The 16,428-nt window shown below is 40.6% G+C and overlaps 1 protein-coding gene across 1 annotated transcript in view; it reads left to right on the top strand.

Annotated features, from left to right (window-relative positions):
• Positions 1-16,149, top strand: part of RIN1 (Ras and Rab interactor 1) — a 37,549-nt gene extending 21,400 nt beyond the window's left edge. The window contains exons 7-11 of the mRNA XM_018552873.1: positions 1,010-2,029; positions 4,775-5,080; positions 7,940-8,071; positions 10,899-11,035; positions 15,660-16,149. Coding sequence (XP_018408375.1) covers positions 1,010-2,029; positions 4,775-5,080; positions 7,940-8,071; positions 10,899-11,035; positions 15,660-15,977 — 1,913 coding nt within the window. The 3' untranslated portion in view covers positions 15,978-16,149. The remainder of the gene's footprint in view (positions 1-1,009; positions 2,030-4,774; positions 5,081-7,939; positions 8,072-10,898; positions 11,036-15,659) is intronic.
• Positions 16,150-16,428: the final 279 nt, after the last annotated feature.

Raw genomic sequence — 16,428 nt, 5'->3', positions numbered from 1 at the left:
TTTTACACTTTATTTTAATTTTTTTACACTTTGTAAAAAAAAACAAAAAAAAAAAACTAGACGATCAGAAATGATACATTTCACTGAAAAGATACATTGTATCCTTTCAGTGAAATTTATCTAAACATCGGCTCTCGAGCTGTCAAAACAAATAGCAGAGAGGTGAGTCACTGCTGCCTCTCTGCTATTTTGAGCTGTCAAATACGGGATCGCAAATTGCGGTCCTCTATTTGCATGTAACGGCTTCATTCTTTCATTAATGAAAGGAAGAAGCTTTTACAAAAAGCTTAATTATTTCATTAATTAATGCCTCAATACTGAGACATTAATGAATGACTGTTAAATGCTGAGAATCAGCAAATACCGGCATTACAAAGCCTGATATAACTCGTCACGTACAGTGTACGTGGCCAGTCATGTAGGCACAAAGTGACAAGACGTACACTGTACGTCTCCCGTCACGAAGGGGTTAACAACCAAAAAAAAGAGAGCGAAGTTCTCCACTCAAGGGGAAAAATGTACTGCACAAAGGTCTAGCACACAGAAAGAACAAAGCATGGCAATGTATTGATGTTATACGGTATATAGGAGAACTATGCGGTGGCCAAATCACTAGCTCTCTTGTGTTAAAGTGTTTGGATATTGGGCTCAACATTCACCACAGATGCAGTCTGCATAGAATGGGAATGGTCTTCCTCAGTTTACGTTGTTTTTTTCCAGGTGCTTTATTTTCCTCTTAACAACCCCAAAAATACTGGTACATTAAAAGGCTTCTATCCAGACTGTCTGTAAGAATGTGTGTCTATATACCTTTGATGGGAAAACACATACTATGCTGCATTGTGTCAAAAAGTAAAAGTGAATGGTTGTATGTGCGGTTTTAAGTCCCATCAAAGTAAAATAAATGCAGACATGAATATATAGATGTATGTGGGTGATATGACCAGAACTGACATATTTTTTTGCCTTCTAAATGAGTGCTTTTCTTGTTATTTATTTTGCTTTTTAGAGTTCTGGAATTCCTCACTTAATGCTCGCGATAATTCTTCAACTCCAAACTCCAGTGCTACCTCTCTTACACTCTCCTTGACACCTCTGCCACACCTACCAGATACTATCAGCCCAACTCTTGTTCCTGCACTCAAAACTCGTAGTCCCAAAGAGGTTTCCTTAACAGGGAAAGAAGGAGCACTATTTTTTCTAAATCCTCTGTTCAAATCTAAAGACTCTGGAGCATTGAAGCGCTCCCACTTCCAAAAGAGCATCAAAGTTAGGGTGTCTACTGAAAATTCAGGTTCCCTTTCTCCTCCTCTAAACCCACCTCCTCCAGTACCCTGTGAGGAAGCTGTAAAAGAGGAAGAAGAGGTGGTTTCGGTGGAGGCTCCAGATGAACCTAAGGCCAGACAAACCGAGGAATTATCAGAAGACCAAGCATATAGAAAGCCTCGGTCATCTCTTAGACAACGTTTGAGAAAGAGCTTGAGTAAAGGTAGCCGTGACTTTGGGATAAAGCTGTCACCAATGCGGTCTAAAGATGTGGGTGACTACAATGTCCCTTCCACAGTGACAAGAACACAAGATGTAAAGGATGCAAAAGAGAACAATGTCAATGGAGTGTCTGCTTTGGAAGAGCATGATAGTGGATCCATCAGCAGTGCAGAAGATATAACATCGGAGGATGGTGTAATGTCTCCCCAGCTTACACGTAGAAAGAAAAAGAAAAGTGGTCGTTCCTCATTTCGAGCGGTTAGCGGAGCTTTCCTGTCCCTTTTGTCACCGGAACGAAAAATTATGATATTAATAGAGGAAATGGGGAAAGACGTGTCAACAGAGTTTGGGAAGGAACTGCAAGCATTTCTTCAAAATATGGAACTGAGTAAAAATAAAGATGTAAAGCATAAGACACAGGATGGACAACCAACTTATAAGACTTTGCTAAAGAATGTCAGGGATTTTATGGATCGCATGAAGCATATGTTGAGGGAAAGTACAGAGATGCATCTTGAAACACTTATACCCGATGAACAAGGTTAGTGAGGCTCTGGCAGATATTGTATAGATTCGTATGCCTTTTTTTTTATTTTCTGACTGACGGTCAGGCCGCGGCACCCGATGTCAGAAAAGAAAAAAAAAACGATCGATTGAGCAGATTAAACCTTTCAGGTAAAAAGTGTTTCTCTCCCGGCCGGGATGTGTACTCGCCGGCCTAAGCAGCTTCATCAGGTAACTAAGGGAAGGGGGAGGAGTCCAGTGACGTCTAGGACATCGACGTCACCGGACTCCTCCCCCCTTCCCTTCATTAGCCGACAGCCACTTGGGGGAGCAGTCCGGTGACGTAGATGTCCGTGACGTCACCGGATCTCCGACGGAAGACTCGGAAGCCGGCGGAGAGGTGAGTACGGATCAAAAGAACTTTGATCGATCAAAATAATTTTGATCATTCAAAAAAATTAACGATTAGTCGAGGGATTAATCGTTAATTTCCGCAGCCCTAATATATATATGTAAATATATATATACTGTATATCCGGAATAGATATAACGGCACTCACGGGTCTTGCAGCAGACATAAGTCAAAGCATCAGCATTTTATATATATGGGCATGGTGAAATTCAGCTTTCCACCTTAAATGGAAAGCTAAATAAAAGTGTATCTTTTTTCAGATTTGCCTACAAAGAAACATGGAAATGCACATTCTTAGCAACATTGAGACCCATGTATTACTTATGTTCCCTTACTGGGCTACTATAATATTGTGGTTCCTATATTTGAGAAAATGAAGGGTTGCAGCAGATGGGGGTGGGCGACCTTCTTTGTTGGTATATAATGTACATGTAAACTTGCATTACACAAACTCTGTGTAAACCTGGCCATACACCTTACAAACATTGCACGACTTTCGTTGTGCGATGGTTGTAAGGCAATTAAAATCTCGTACGATCTGCCCCTCTTGGACAGGCAGATCGTACTTGCCATCATAGCAAGCCCTCCCCGCTGAGGGGAGGGCTTCCCATGATTCCAATGCTGAGCGGGCAGTGTGCCAGGTTTTCGAGCGTGCTCAGAAGACAAAAGACGTGCGACCGTACAGTACAAACGGTCGCACACGCCTTCCATACACCTGCCGATTATCGCACGATAGCTGGATCACCCGTGATTATCGTATGATAATCGGCAGGTGTATGGGCACCTGCCGATTAAAAACTGCCAATAAGGATACCTGCTTTAGTTGTCCATGATGGAATTTTCATAATTTTGGGGAGATTTCTTTTGGCCCCTACTGTTATGTCAGTGGAAAGGGAAATCTCCACAATATTTACACAGAAAGCAATAAAATATTTGCTGTTGCATGACAGTTCAATTTAAGAATATTGTCACAAATAATGTCTAATTGTTCTTTATGTGTACACATTTATATACAGTATGTTCTGAGTCCGGATACCAGGTCCATGCTATATATACCACAATCACATTTATTGGTGCATTTTTGGTATATCATGATATTAGACATGTGCGATTCGTTTCGATGCATCCGAATTCCATATTACAGCTAAAACGAATGCAAACGAATCCGAAATCCCGATTTCCCGAAATTCGTTAGCAATAGTCGGGTCGAAATTTCGTTTTTTGGACGAAATTCTGTTGCAGCAAAATGACATTAGAAAAAAAATAAAAATATTTTTTAAATTTTTTTTACAGTCTGCAGAAGATGGAAAAAAAATAAGCGTGAGGTTCCCCCCCAATTCATACCAGACCCTTTAGGTCTGGTAGGAATGTTAGGAGGGACCCCCCCAGTTAAAACACATAAAAAAGTGCGTGGGGTTCCCCCCAAAATCCCTACCAGACCCTTGATCCGAGCAAAGGGCAGGAAAGGGGGGGGGGCGATCAAGCGCCCCCCATCCCTGTGCCTTACCAGGCCACGTGCCCTCGTCATTGGGAGGGTGTACTAAAAAGTCCCGCCGCACGACGCCCGTCTGATCCCGACGAAAACTCGGCTCAAAATGACATTCAGCCCGAAAATAAACAGATGGGCGGAGCGAGCCGTGATGTCACGTCTCGCTCCGCCCATTTGATATTCTCAGCTGTCAAATGCTACATAGCATTCGGGGACTCCCGAATGCTAGTCGTGAGTTTCCGAATGCTATTCGGGTCCGTGAGCCGAGGTGTCATATGAAAAGCATTATGACACCTTTTTTTCCCTATCTTCTACAGACTATAAAAAAAAAAAAAACATTTCTAATGTAATTTTGCTGCAATTAAATTTCGTCCAAAAACGAAATTTCGACCAGACTACCGCTAACTAATTTCGTCCGAATCCGAATTCCGAAACTAATTCAATTTCGGACCCGAATCCGAAAAACGAAATAATGCAAAATCTGAGAGAGCCAAAGGAAATCTCACCGCTCCAATTCCTTAGCCACCATCAGGATTCCCCAGGTGCTGGTCCAATAGGTGCGTCTCCACCTTGGAATGTAGCAGTATATGAACAGACCGCACCATCCAGAGAATTCCAATACTGCAGACTTTATTGAAATTCACAGCAAATCCAGTATATCAGTGAATAAAAGTGTATAAAGCAACAAATGCCAGCACTGCACACCCCCAACCAACTACAACCTCTCACATGTTTCACCCGAAGGTTTATTCATAAACAAATTTTTTGCTGGTGCACATGTCTACATGATATATATCTAAATCATAAATAGAAAGGCTGTATGTGTTACTGTGTTACTGAGGTTTTTAACACCAACAGAACTGTCCTATATGTTATTACAGAACGTGTCTTGGAAAAGTCACTTCACCGACTTACACTGAAGCCTCTGAAAACATATCTAATGTCTGAAATCCAAAGAGAAATGGAGGAAAAAGGAGAGCTGGAGAGACTTGAAAAGAATATGCAGAGTGTAAAGAATGGTGGATCATCCCTTCTTGGTGTAAAGTTAAAAGCTCCTGTGAGTCAAGATCTAGAGAAGATTCGACAGAAATTGCTGAGAATGCAATTAAAATGTTCTCCTTGTGATAAGGTCCGCCTATTGCTACAGGCCTGCAGAGGAGTTTACAAAAGCATGGACACACAACAAGGTAACAATGAGAGCAAAGCCCAATTTAGCCTTGACGCTGCCTTAAAGAAGAATTTTAAAAACGTATCCTTGCGTTGGGGAAAAATTCTGCACTGCAAGGGTTAAGTGCTCAATTTGTCTAGGGGGCTCAAATATACTTACCTGATACTCGGTCCCACCAGGCTGTTAGTCCGGGCCCTACAGCCACTTCTCCCCTGTGCTCCAGCAGTCTAAGGATTGCTGACATCATCACATCTAATGCAAGTCCATTGACTTGCATTAGGCACGAGGATGCTGGAGTGGTGGGGGAAAGAGGTGAGTGCCAACTGCTGTGAGACCGAAGATCAGGTGAGTATATCTGCTTTATTTAATCCCTGTAGACAAAAGGAGCACTGAGGCCTGGTTCACATCTAGCGTATTGTGGCAGCCGAATAAACACGACAAAATGCTTCACAAAAAAAACCCCATTCATTCGTATGGCCCCTGTGCACACCTGAGCATTGTGTCGCAATAAGCAAAACGCCTGTCGCTGGAAAAAGTACATGAGCTTGTTTGTCCCCATACATTCAAAAGAAAACGCTTAGAAACACGCAATTATTTATTTTTTTTGCATGCACGTTTTGTCTATTTAAATCAATGCATCATGCTCTGCTCTCACAAATGCACGACTTGATGCACGCAAGTAAAAGCGCACAAAAATACTCACAAAAATGTCAGTTTCTATGCGTGAAAACGCTGTCCCTAGGTGTGAATGGATCCTTAGCTCTTGCAGAGCACACTGCTAGGGCAAGTTTTTTTAAAATCCCAGAGTTCTTCTTTAACTCTCTAGCTCTCTAGATCTGAGAGGGCGTCTTTAGACGTCCTCTCAGACGCGCCCAGTCGCGCGCGAGGGAAATGCACGATATTTAAAAACAGGCAGCGATGCCCGTTAACGTACAAGCGGTAGCCGGCGGATCGCTTATATGGGGAAAGGATCGGTGTGTGTGTCCCTCCGCGGTCCCCCCCGCTGGTCCCGGGCTCCACTGTGCCCGGTGCGAGCCCGGGATCAGCATGGTGCCTATGTCACAGGGGATCAGAGGGAGATCGGTACACGAGCTCCCTCCGGTCCCCTCTCCGATGCAAGAATGCGGAAGTGTTGTATTTTACATCACTTCCGCATTCTTGTGTCACTTTCCAGCTTCAGAAGCTGGAAAGAAGCTGATGGAGCAGATCTCTGCTTCAGATGCTTCTTTTGGGGGGTCCTAGGTGACATTAGGGGTCTTGGAGACCCCTGATGTCTCCATAAAGAGGACCTGTCACATATTTTGCTATCAAATAGGGGGGTTTTATTAGCCCCCGTATATGATAGCAATAAAGTTTAGTGGGAAAAAAAATAGGAAAAAAAAAATTAAAGTTTCCCCCCCAAAAAATTTAAAGTTACACATGAAAAAGAATAAAAAAAACCCACATTTTTTTAAAAAGTCCCCACCCATAAATACACGCATGCAAACATGCGTCGGGGCGCTGCGTTAAAAAAACGACGATTATGCCCATTACTCTGCACATGTTACATATCGCTGCGAACGTCACAGTGAGAGCAATCATTCTAGGGCCATCAATCACTGATAACACTAAACTGAAGAGCGGTAAAAGCTTTTAAAGCATCGCCTATGGCCAATTTTGGGTATTGTAGTTTTCTGCGATTTGGCGGGTTCGTGCAATTTTACAGCTTGACATGTTTGGTGTCTATTTACCCGACGTGACCCCATCTTTTATATTTGACCAAAAAAATGGGTAATAATAAATGTTTCCTAAAATAATGTAAAAAAAAAACGTAAAAAAAAAAAAAATTTCAGTAATTTTTCCTAATTATAGTAAAAAATAAAAACCCGCAGTGGTGATTAAATACCACCAAAAGAAAGCTCTATCTGTCCCAAAAAAACGGTATAAAATTAATTTCAGTACAGTGTTGCATGACGGAATAAATGTCAGTCAAAGTACTCCAGCGCTGAATACTGAAAAATGGCCTGGCCAGGAAGGGGGTCTAAACACCTGGTCTTCAAGCAGTTAAGCACACAGTAATAATGTCACCATTTTCCACTGGAGCAAAGCTTAACGTGTATGTAAACCCCAACTATAAATTTCTCATATTTGCTCCATTTTGTCCCGTTGAATATACCATTGAAATTGTTTTGTTTTATCGGATCGTTAAGTACCAAAAATATCTGTTAATCTCACTAAGAAATTTGATGAACTTTTAACTACCTGTGCTTTCTGCCTATGCTGACTCTCATCAGTTAGCATTGTTCCCAGCTCTGTGTAGTACAACCACCCATTGTATAAAAGATGAGAGAGGAGGTGATCTGTAGTTCTAAATTACTTTTAGGCATAGTTGACAAGTGTAGGTGCAGTATCCAGGACACTTGGCATTTAGCAACTGATGGGGTTTCACATATAGTTTAAAGGGTAAAAACAAGACTCTGGAGCTAGAATAAGCTTGACTTTTCTTTGAAACAGTCCAGACTTATGAATAATTTCACCTGTCTTTATATCTAGATATACAGTATATTCCATCTATCTAGATGCTCACTCATTTATTTGGAGTGACACCAAAGATAACCTCTTCTTATGCATTTTTCTTTCTTTGCGCCCCTTCAATAAATCAGCTTGTGACACGCTTTCTTTATTATACAATGAATATATAGTACATACATAAACAGCACTGCATCCTCTCACAATAAAAATAAATAGTGTATACATATATTTCATTTGTAAAATAATTTTTTTCTGTTTAATGGTATTAAGGAATGGGAATATATACTAAATGTCCCCAGATAGGAGCGTGTGAGGAAAGTGAGATCTATATGCATTGTATGACTATAGGTGGACTTGTCTCTTCCAGATGATGCGTGTGGTGCAGATGAATTTCTACCTGCGCTGTGCTATGTTCTGGCGCTATGTGAGCTGCCACAAATTCTAACAGATACTCAATACACCATAGAACTGCTGCCACAAGAATCCCTTATGGGGGAAGGTAAGATTCTTATTAATTTTTCTGATATTAGCATGTGAGTTTCTACACAATGCTTACCTTTATAACATTTATATTGCAAGCTCACACTGTGTCGGGATCCATGTATTCCCTATATTTCCTATATCCTATCCTATACATATAGTAAAAGAGGAATACATGAGGTAAAATGGGGTTTTTGTTTCCCACTTAGTTTGAGTCTGATATAGAGATTGCATATTAAAATAATAATATAGAGAATTCAATACTATAGCAGGAGTGATAAATCGTGGTGTTGTATTTCAACTAAAATGATTAGCTTAAAAGTAAAAAAAATAAAGAATAAATGTGGAATTCTACATATAGTATTTGGGGTTGAATAAAGACATAAGTCCATCAAGTCCAACCCATATAGGTCCGCGCATCATCTCTTTCTTAGGAGTACTTGTACCCCTGTATATTACGGTCCCTCAGGAAATCATCCAAGAGTTTTTTGAACAATTCCACACTCCTTGCTGAAATCACTGCCGATGGCAGTGCGTTCCAGACCCTAGCCGCTCGTACCGTGAAGAACCCCCTTCGCACCTTGTGCTGGAATTTGTTTTCCACCAATTATAGGTGGTGGCCTCTAGTTTTTGTAACGGAGTTAATCTTAAAGAGTTTGTTGCCAATGTTGCTGTCGCCATTGAACATCTTGTACATGAAAATCATATCCCCCCTTAATCTCCTTACTTCCAACGTGAACATGTTTACATTTATTAGCCTTGTCTCATAGCTCTGGTCCTCCATTCCCCTAATTAGTTTGGTTGCCCTCCGCTGGACTCTCTCCAGCTCAAGGACATCTTTTCTTAATACTGGTGACCAAAACTGGACCGCGTACTCCAGATGAGACCGAACCAATGATCTATAAAGTGGCAAAATGATAGACTTGTCTCTGTAGTACATCCCCTTCTTAATACAGGACAAGACCCTACTTGCTTTGTTTACAGCAGCCTGGCACTGCAAACTACCCTTTAGTTTGTGGTCTACAATGACCCCCAAGGCTTTTTCTATTTCTGACTTCCCTAGGGGCTTACCGATAATTGTATAACCCATTTGCTTGTTTTTATTTCCAAAGTGCATTACTTTGAATTTATCGACATTAAACCTCATCTGCCACATTAATGCCCACTACCCTATTTTATCCAGGTCCTCCTGTAATGTTATACTGTCTAGGTCCGTTTCTAATACCTTCCCTATTTTTGTATTGTCTGCAAACACTGAAACATGGCTATTCACACCCTCCCCGATATCATTAATAAACAGGTTAAACAATATGGGTCCCAGCACAGAACCCTGAGGCACACCGCTTATTACACTAGCCCAGTCTGAAAAGGTGCCATTTATAGATACTCTCTGGACCCGCTCCCGTAGCCAGCTCTCTATCCACGTACACACCACCTCATCTATGCCCATAGATCTCAGCTTGTGTAGTAATCGTTTATGTGGTACCGTACATGATGGCTGCTGCATTGGAAGTGTTCCATAGTAATGGAAACAGGAACACACACTATGTGCACAGTACCCCAAAAGGCCACAGGACTAAGTACCTGAAAATAGATACATTAGTTGTCAAGTGCATAGCTGTCAATTCACTCAAGAAACTTGTGCATTTTACCAGGCATTACCTCAATGCACATTAGCACATGGCACTCTGTGTGGTGTGTTGTGGTGCTGTTCATTGAGATTGGTACTACCCTCCACAAGTACAGTAGGAACCAAGGAACTTGCACTGCAGCGCACATTCCTTGCATTGTACTGCGCTGTGTTAAAAAAGTGCAGATGTGTTTTTCACATTACTGTGCATTGGCAGCCTATTCCTAATGAACTGGCTGTCTAAATGCAGCTCAAGGTACTATGCAAAATGCTGCACATTAAAGTGTATGCACTAATGCACCGCAGTGGAATGTCAAAGTGAAGGGGGCCCTAACAGTCTGATCTGCACTAGACTTCTATGAGGTTGGGGATTGATCCCTCTCCCAGTTACCATAGAAGTCTATAAGGTTCTACTGCTACTGTGCATGTACAGGAATTGAGACCTAGACCTGGCATTTAGGGACAGTGCTGCTGATCTCCTCTGACCTCCAGTGTGTCACCGCATATAGTATCAATCAGCTAGTATACGTGGGAAGTCTTCTATCACCAATAACTTATTTCTGGTTCTCTTAAGTAGCTCATGTAAAATATATAAGCCACAAATAAGTTATTAGAGTCTGGAGACTTACTTTTCTGGAAGCTGATTGCTAGTATATGCAGAGTTCTCTGCAGGTTATAGGGGTTTATCAGCACTTTCACTAAATGCTGGGTCAGCCAGGGGTGTATCTACTGCAAGGCAAACTAGGCATTTGCCTAGGGCGGCACTTTCCAGGGGGGGCAGCAGAAAACACCACCCCAGACTTGCCAGTGGGGTGAGGCTGGACGGCACAGAATCAGGCAGCGACGACTGCCTAATGAGGCAAATTAGGTGGTCGCAAGGCCCTAAGAGCAGTTGTCTAATTAGAGAGCTGCCTGGTGGAGGGGAGGGCCCAGTGAGTTGTGGTCCAGCTGGTTTTGTACAGGAGGTGGAGGAGAAGCAGCGGGGTGGCTCGGGGCTGGCCATAGCATGTGATCTGATGGCGGGATGTCCCAGAAGCAGGCTGGGGACTGCAATGTATTCTTTAGATTGAGGGGGGTGCCTGAGTTTAGTCCAGCACAAAACCAAAATACACCACTGGGGTCAGCTCTAGGAACTAAATTTGTTCTTTACTCTAGTTTGATTATTAAGCCCTTGTGTCACCACCCTCATTGTTTTTGTTTTTTTGCTTTTTATCAGGAGGTTATTATCTGACCAGTGTATCTGCCTCCCTGTCAGTCCTATGCTCACTACATACTCACCCCCAGGATGCTGCACTGTCACTCAGTGAGTGGCATCGGAGGAGGCAAGGCTTGGCATCACTCAATGACCTACAGGTATCCTATGCATGTTTATAATAGATATGGATAAAAAAAATATCTAAAATTGAATTATAGTATGTGGAGGGTTTTTTTTTTTTTTTTAAATACATGATAAAGAAATGTTTAGGTATATGACAGAACAAATGTGACAATAAGAGTAATTTTCCTTGTTTACAATTGCCCTTAAGTTCAATTCACTGTAATACATTTTTTTTTTAGAATGGCCCTATAACATATGTAGGAGAAACATTAACAAAGCACTGTAATTTGCTGCTGATAATAATGCTATAGTTAATTAAATGCTGTATATTGTCCTTTCAATCATAAAGGTTCAAATGTATATTGGAAGTTACATTGTATTTGAATAAGTTCCACCTTTGTGTGTCTGTATGTAATTGTGCATGTGTGTGTGTGTTGATGAGTCCCTGTGTGGTCTAGTTTTTGAGAGTACCTGTACCCCTGTATGTTACGGTCTCTGAGGAAGGTATCTAAATGATTTTGGAATGTTTCAATACTTTCTGCTGATACCACTGCTTGTTACAGAGAGTTCCAAAATGTAACTGCTATAACTGAAAAGAAGCCCCTACTTCCTTTGTGGTTAAATCTTTTCTCCACCAATTTTAGGTGGTGGCCTCAAGTCTTTGTTAGAGAGTTTACTGTAAAAAGTTTATTGCGGATGTTGCCATCACCACTAAACATTTTATACATCAAAATCATGTCCCCTCTTAATCTTCTCATTTCCAGCGTGAACATGTTTACATTTAGAAACCTTGTCTCATAGCTTTAGTTTTCCATCCCCTTAATTAGTTTTGTTGCCCTTTTCTGGACTCTCTCCAGCTCCAGGACATCTTTTCTGTGGATTGGTGACCACTCCAGATGAGGCCGAACCAGCGATCTATAAAGTGGCAAAATGATTGCTTTATCTCTACATAATATTCCCTTTTTAATGCATGACTGTACTTTGCTAGCTTTGTTTGCCGCATCCTAGCATTGGGTGCTGTTAATCAATCTGTGGTCTACTATGACCCCCAAATCTTTTTCTATTTCTGACTTCCCTAGTGGAGTACCCATTAATGTGTATTTCCCTTTGACTGTTTTTAGCCCCAAAATGCATTACTTTAAATTTTTCAACATTAAACCTCATCTGCCATATAGTTGCCCACTCCCCTATTTTATCCAGGTCCTCCTGTAATGTTATACTGTCTAAATCCTTGTCTATTACCTTCCCAATTTTAGTATCGTCTGAAAACACAGAAACATGGCTATTAACATCTTCCCCAATGTCATTAATAAACAGGTTAAACAGTATAGGGCCTAGCACAGAACCCTGTGGCACTCCACTCTCAACCTTAGACAAATCTGAAAAAGAGCCATTTATCAATACTCTCTGGACACGTTCCTGTAGCCAGTTCTCTATCCATGTACACACCATGTCATCTATGCCCATAGACCACAGCTTGTGTACTAATTGTTTATGTGGTACCATGTCAAAAGCTGTGGCAAAATCCAGATATACCACATTCACCGGCTTCCCTCTATCCAGATCTCTACTCACCTCTTCGTAGAATGATAGTAGGTTGGTCTGACAAGAACGTTCCTTCCTAAATCCGTGCTGATTATCATTTATTATACTATTGCCAGGAACAAAATCCACTAAATAGTCCTTTATCATTCCCTCTAACAGTTTGCATACTATTGATGTTAGACTCACTGGTCTGTAGTTCCCAGGTTGGCATCTTGAACCGTTTTTGAATATTAGTACTACCATTGACTTACACCAATCACTTGGTACCCTTCCATTTATTATGGAGTCCTTGAAAATGAGAAATAAAGGTCTCGCTATAACCTGGCTGAGTTCTTTAAGTACCCTGGCGTGCAAGTTATCTGGTCCGATTTAGTTGCATTAAGTTTGTCAAGTCTTTGGTGAACCCTTGCTACCGCCAACCGTCAACCACTGCGGTATCTTACACACTAAGCTACTCACATTCTTATCTCCATCAAACTCGTCTTTTTCTTGAGTGTATACTGGGGAGAAAATTTAATTTAATACCTCAGCCTTCTCCCTGTCGTTTGTGACTAATCTCCTGCTTTCATCTTATATTGGGCCAATCTGGTCTTTTCTTACCTTTTTATATTGGAAGCATTTTTGGGGGTTCTTCTTACAGACTGTGGCGATATGTTTTTAATAATCTATTTTAGCTGCCCGGATTTCATGTTTACATATCATATTGCATTCCTTGTAGCTCTGGAGTGGCAATGCATTCCCCTCCATCTTATATTTTTTAAATGGTAGAGTTCTTTTCTTTGATGTGTTGTCTTACCGTTTTATTTAGCTATGCAGGCTCAGTTCTTGATCTTTTATTTTTGTTACCCAATGGTAGGCACTTGGTAATAGCATTATGTAATGTATTCCTAAAACAATCCCACTTCTCGTCAGTGTCCGTTGCTATGCAGGCTCAGTTCTTGATCTTTTATTTTTGTTACCCAATGGTAGGCACTTGGTAATAGCATTATGTAATGTATTCCTAAAACAATCCCACTCTCGTCAGTGTTCGCTGTTAGAAATAATTTGTCCTATTTAGTGTCACATACTAGGTGAAGCTTATCAAAGTTTGCCTTCTGGAAATTTAGTGTTCTTTTTAAACCAACACACTTCTCTTTTCTGTACCCAACATTAAAAATAATCACCCTGTGATCACTATTACCCAATGTATCTCTAACTGTTATGTCTTCAACTAGGTCCGCATTATTGGAAATCAATAAATCTAGTATAGCATTCTTCCTAGTTGGAACATCAACCATCTGATCCATGAAATTGTCCCGCAACAGGTTTGACCAATCAATGTCCGGATAATTGAAGCCACCCATTATAATGACATTTCCCTGCTTCCCAGCTAATTCTATTTGGGAATGTAGGTGAGCCTCCTCTTCTTCCCTTATGCTCGGAGGTTTATTACACGCACCCACAATTAGTTTACAACTAAAGGTCATCTCGTATGTGCACAGTTAGATTGTTTTTCACATACATGCATACCTCTCCCCCACCCCCTTCTACCAACCCTGTCCCTCCTGAACACGTTGTATCCTTGTGTATTAGTTGCCCAGCCATGTGAGCTATCTAACCAAGTTTCTGTTATTCCCACTATATCAAAGTCCTCTTCGAGGAGCATAAGTTCAAGCTCCTCTAATTTGTTTGCTAGACTTCTAGCATCCGTGTACATACATATTAGTTTATGTCAGGTTGAAGGACTACCCTAGCCTTTTGTGATGCAATAATAATTGTATACCAATGTGGTATCATAGATGAGATAGTCAGAAGACATCTCTACCATCAATGATGCTGGTCAGCCCACACGTGTAGACAAAACTGGCAGTATTTGTGTTGTGAGCTTTGGTGTTTAGACAATTGTGAAATACATGATTCAGGTGTAATTATTTGTTGGTATTGATACACCCTAAGATATATTTTTAGGTTCATTTGATTGGATTTATTTTTGAATAAGTTCATTTGATCAAGATTTATATTGTTATGAAATTGTCAGTTAAAAACTAACTCAAAGCAAATTTGTACTTTGGCCATGCAGGGCAAAGCAACTGGTTAGTATGAATTGCACCCTCCCTAGCAACACGTATTCGATCTTTCCTTCGTCGCTCTCTTCAACCCCTGAGAGCAAACATAAAAGGATGCCTTCTGTTGGCTTTAATATGCCCTATGTGGAGTTTACACAGGGCTGATGACTTTCTCTGCTCCCTTATGCGACAGCACTGGTCTATCACCAAACACCAGACATTGTTGTAGCTGTACTGATCCTTAATAGCTGCAAACATTCCCCAATGATTTTTTTTACCCCAAATCCCCTTGTGTCCCAGAGTATTTTTTCTTGTTATGGTGAATTCTCAGGTCCTTACATTATACCTTTTGGCATTCATTGTCTACCCTAACATCTTTTTTTCGGACAGTTATGGCTTTAAAATGTTAGTAAATTTGGATACATATATTTTTATTTTCTTGATTTTTATTAAGAATAATAGTAAAACATTAGAAAAAAGTATTTTCCTGTAATTTGCACACTCCCATATATTTATTGTAAAATATAATCAACAAAGTCTGCTGATTAAAATTATATCACATTAGTTTAAACTTTATGTAACATAGAAAAAATGTAAATCTTAAATGGAACTTACGCATTTTACTTTAGGAGAGTGTTATCTTTGGGGTTTTTGTTGCATCTCTGAATGGCCTTCTTGCCCAGTCTGTGAGATTTGACAGACAGCCATATCTTGTCAGGTTTGTGGTGGTGCCATATTCTTTTCATTGTGTTATAATGGAATTAATGGTACTCCATGTGATGTGCAAGGCACTGTATATAAGCAAAAGGGTAAAGGTGATATGGGAGGATTGTCCTTAGATCCAGTCCACTTTTCCCAGAACAGGCTATGGTCTCATGTCTAGTGGCACCTCCAGTCAATCTCAGGGAAAGTAGTAATTAGAAAAGTTAGAAAATGTGTTTGATTGCTATCCTTTCCCAAATGAATTGAAATCACATCTGGGAAAAAAGGTTGAACATATAACAAAGAAATGTTGTATGCTGAATATTTGTCCAGCAGTTCATGTTTTTAAAATGTCTCCCTGTTTTAGAACTTTTTACGGGTTGCCCATCAAGATCCAGTTAATGGCTGCACTACAAAGACCATCCTTCTGAAGCCATCACAGACAGTAGCTGACCTAATCCGTCTCTGTGCTCTGAAATTCAAGCCTTCTAAACCAGAAGACTTTTCTATTTTTCTACACTGTGGTGGGGACCAGCAACTATTACCTATGGACGCACATCCCCAAGAGATAAAATCCAAGCTCAAGGAAACTGGATCCAGCTTTTTCTTCTGTTACCAAAGAACCGAGGAAGATGCTACAGAAAAGGTTCTTGTGCAAAGAACTTCTGATCTCTTACATGTATAAAAAAAAATTGGCTCAAAAATGTTCACTGTGAGTTTTAGGACATAAGGACAGAATCTGGTTGTTTTTCCAGGCATCCTAATACATTTTGGGTATAAAATCTCAAACCTAACCAAGAATGATTTCCACAGCCTGAGATGTAGCTTCTCTATAGTGTTTATTTTTATAGGAATGTTGACGTTATGTATCCACAAAGTGGTATATACCTTGCCATGGAAATGAAAGTGATACGTTATTTATACATCTACTGGTACACGTTTTACTATAGATTGCTGCTTGCACAGATGTTCAGAATTAGGTTGAATGAATGGATACCAAAAATGATAAAAACATTTTAGCATAAAAACAAACAAATCAATACAGGCAGTCCCCGAGTTACGAACATCAAAGTTACATACGACTCGTCCTTTCAAACGGAAGTCCCAGGCTGTTCCACTAGTTGTAATGCTACCGT

This window comes from Nanorana parkeri, unplaced genomic scaffold (assembly GCF_000935625.1).
Source record: "Nanorana parkeri isolate BGI_ZX_2015 unplaced genomic scaffold, ASM93562v1 scaffold99, whole genome shotgun sequence".
NCBI lineage: Eukaryota > Metazoa > Chordata > Amphibia > Anura > Dicroglossidae > Nanorana > Nanorana parkeri.
This window is presented reverse-complemented; position numbering and strand designations above follow the sequence as displayed.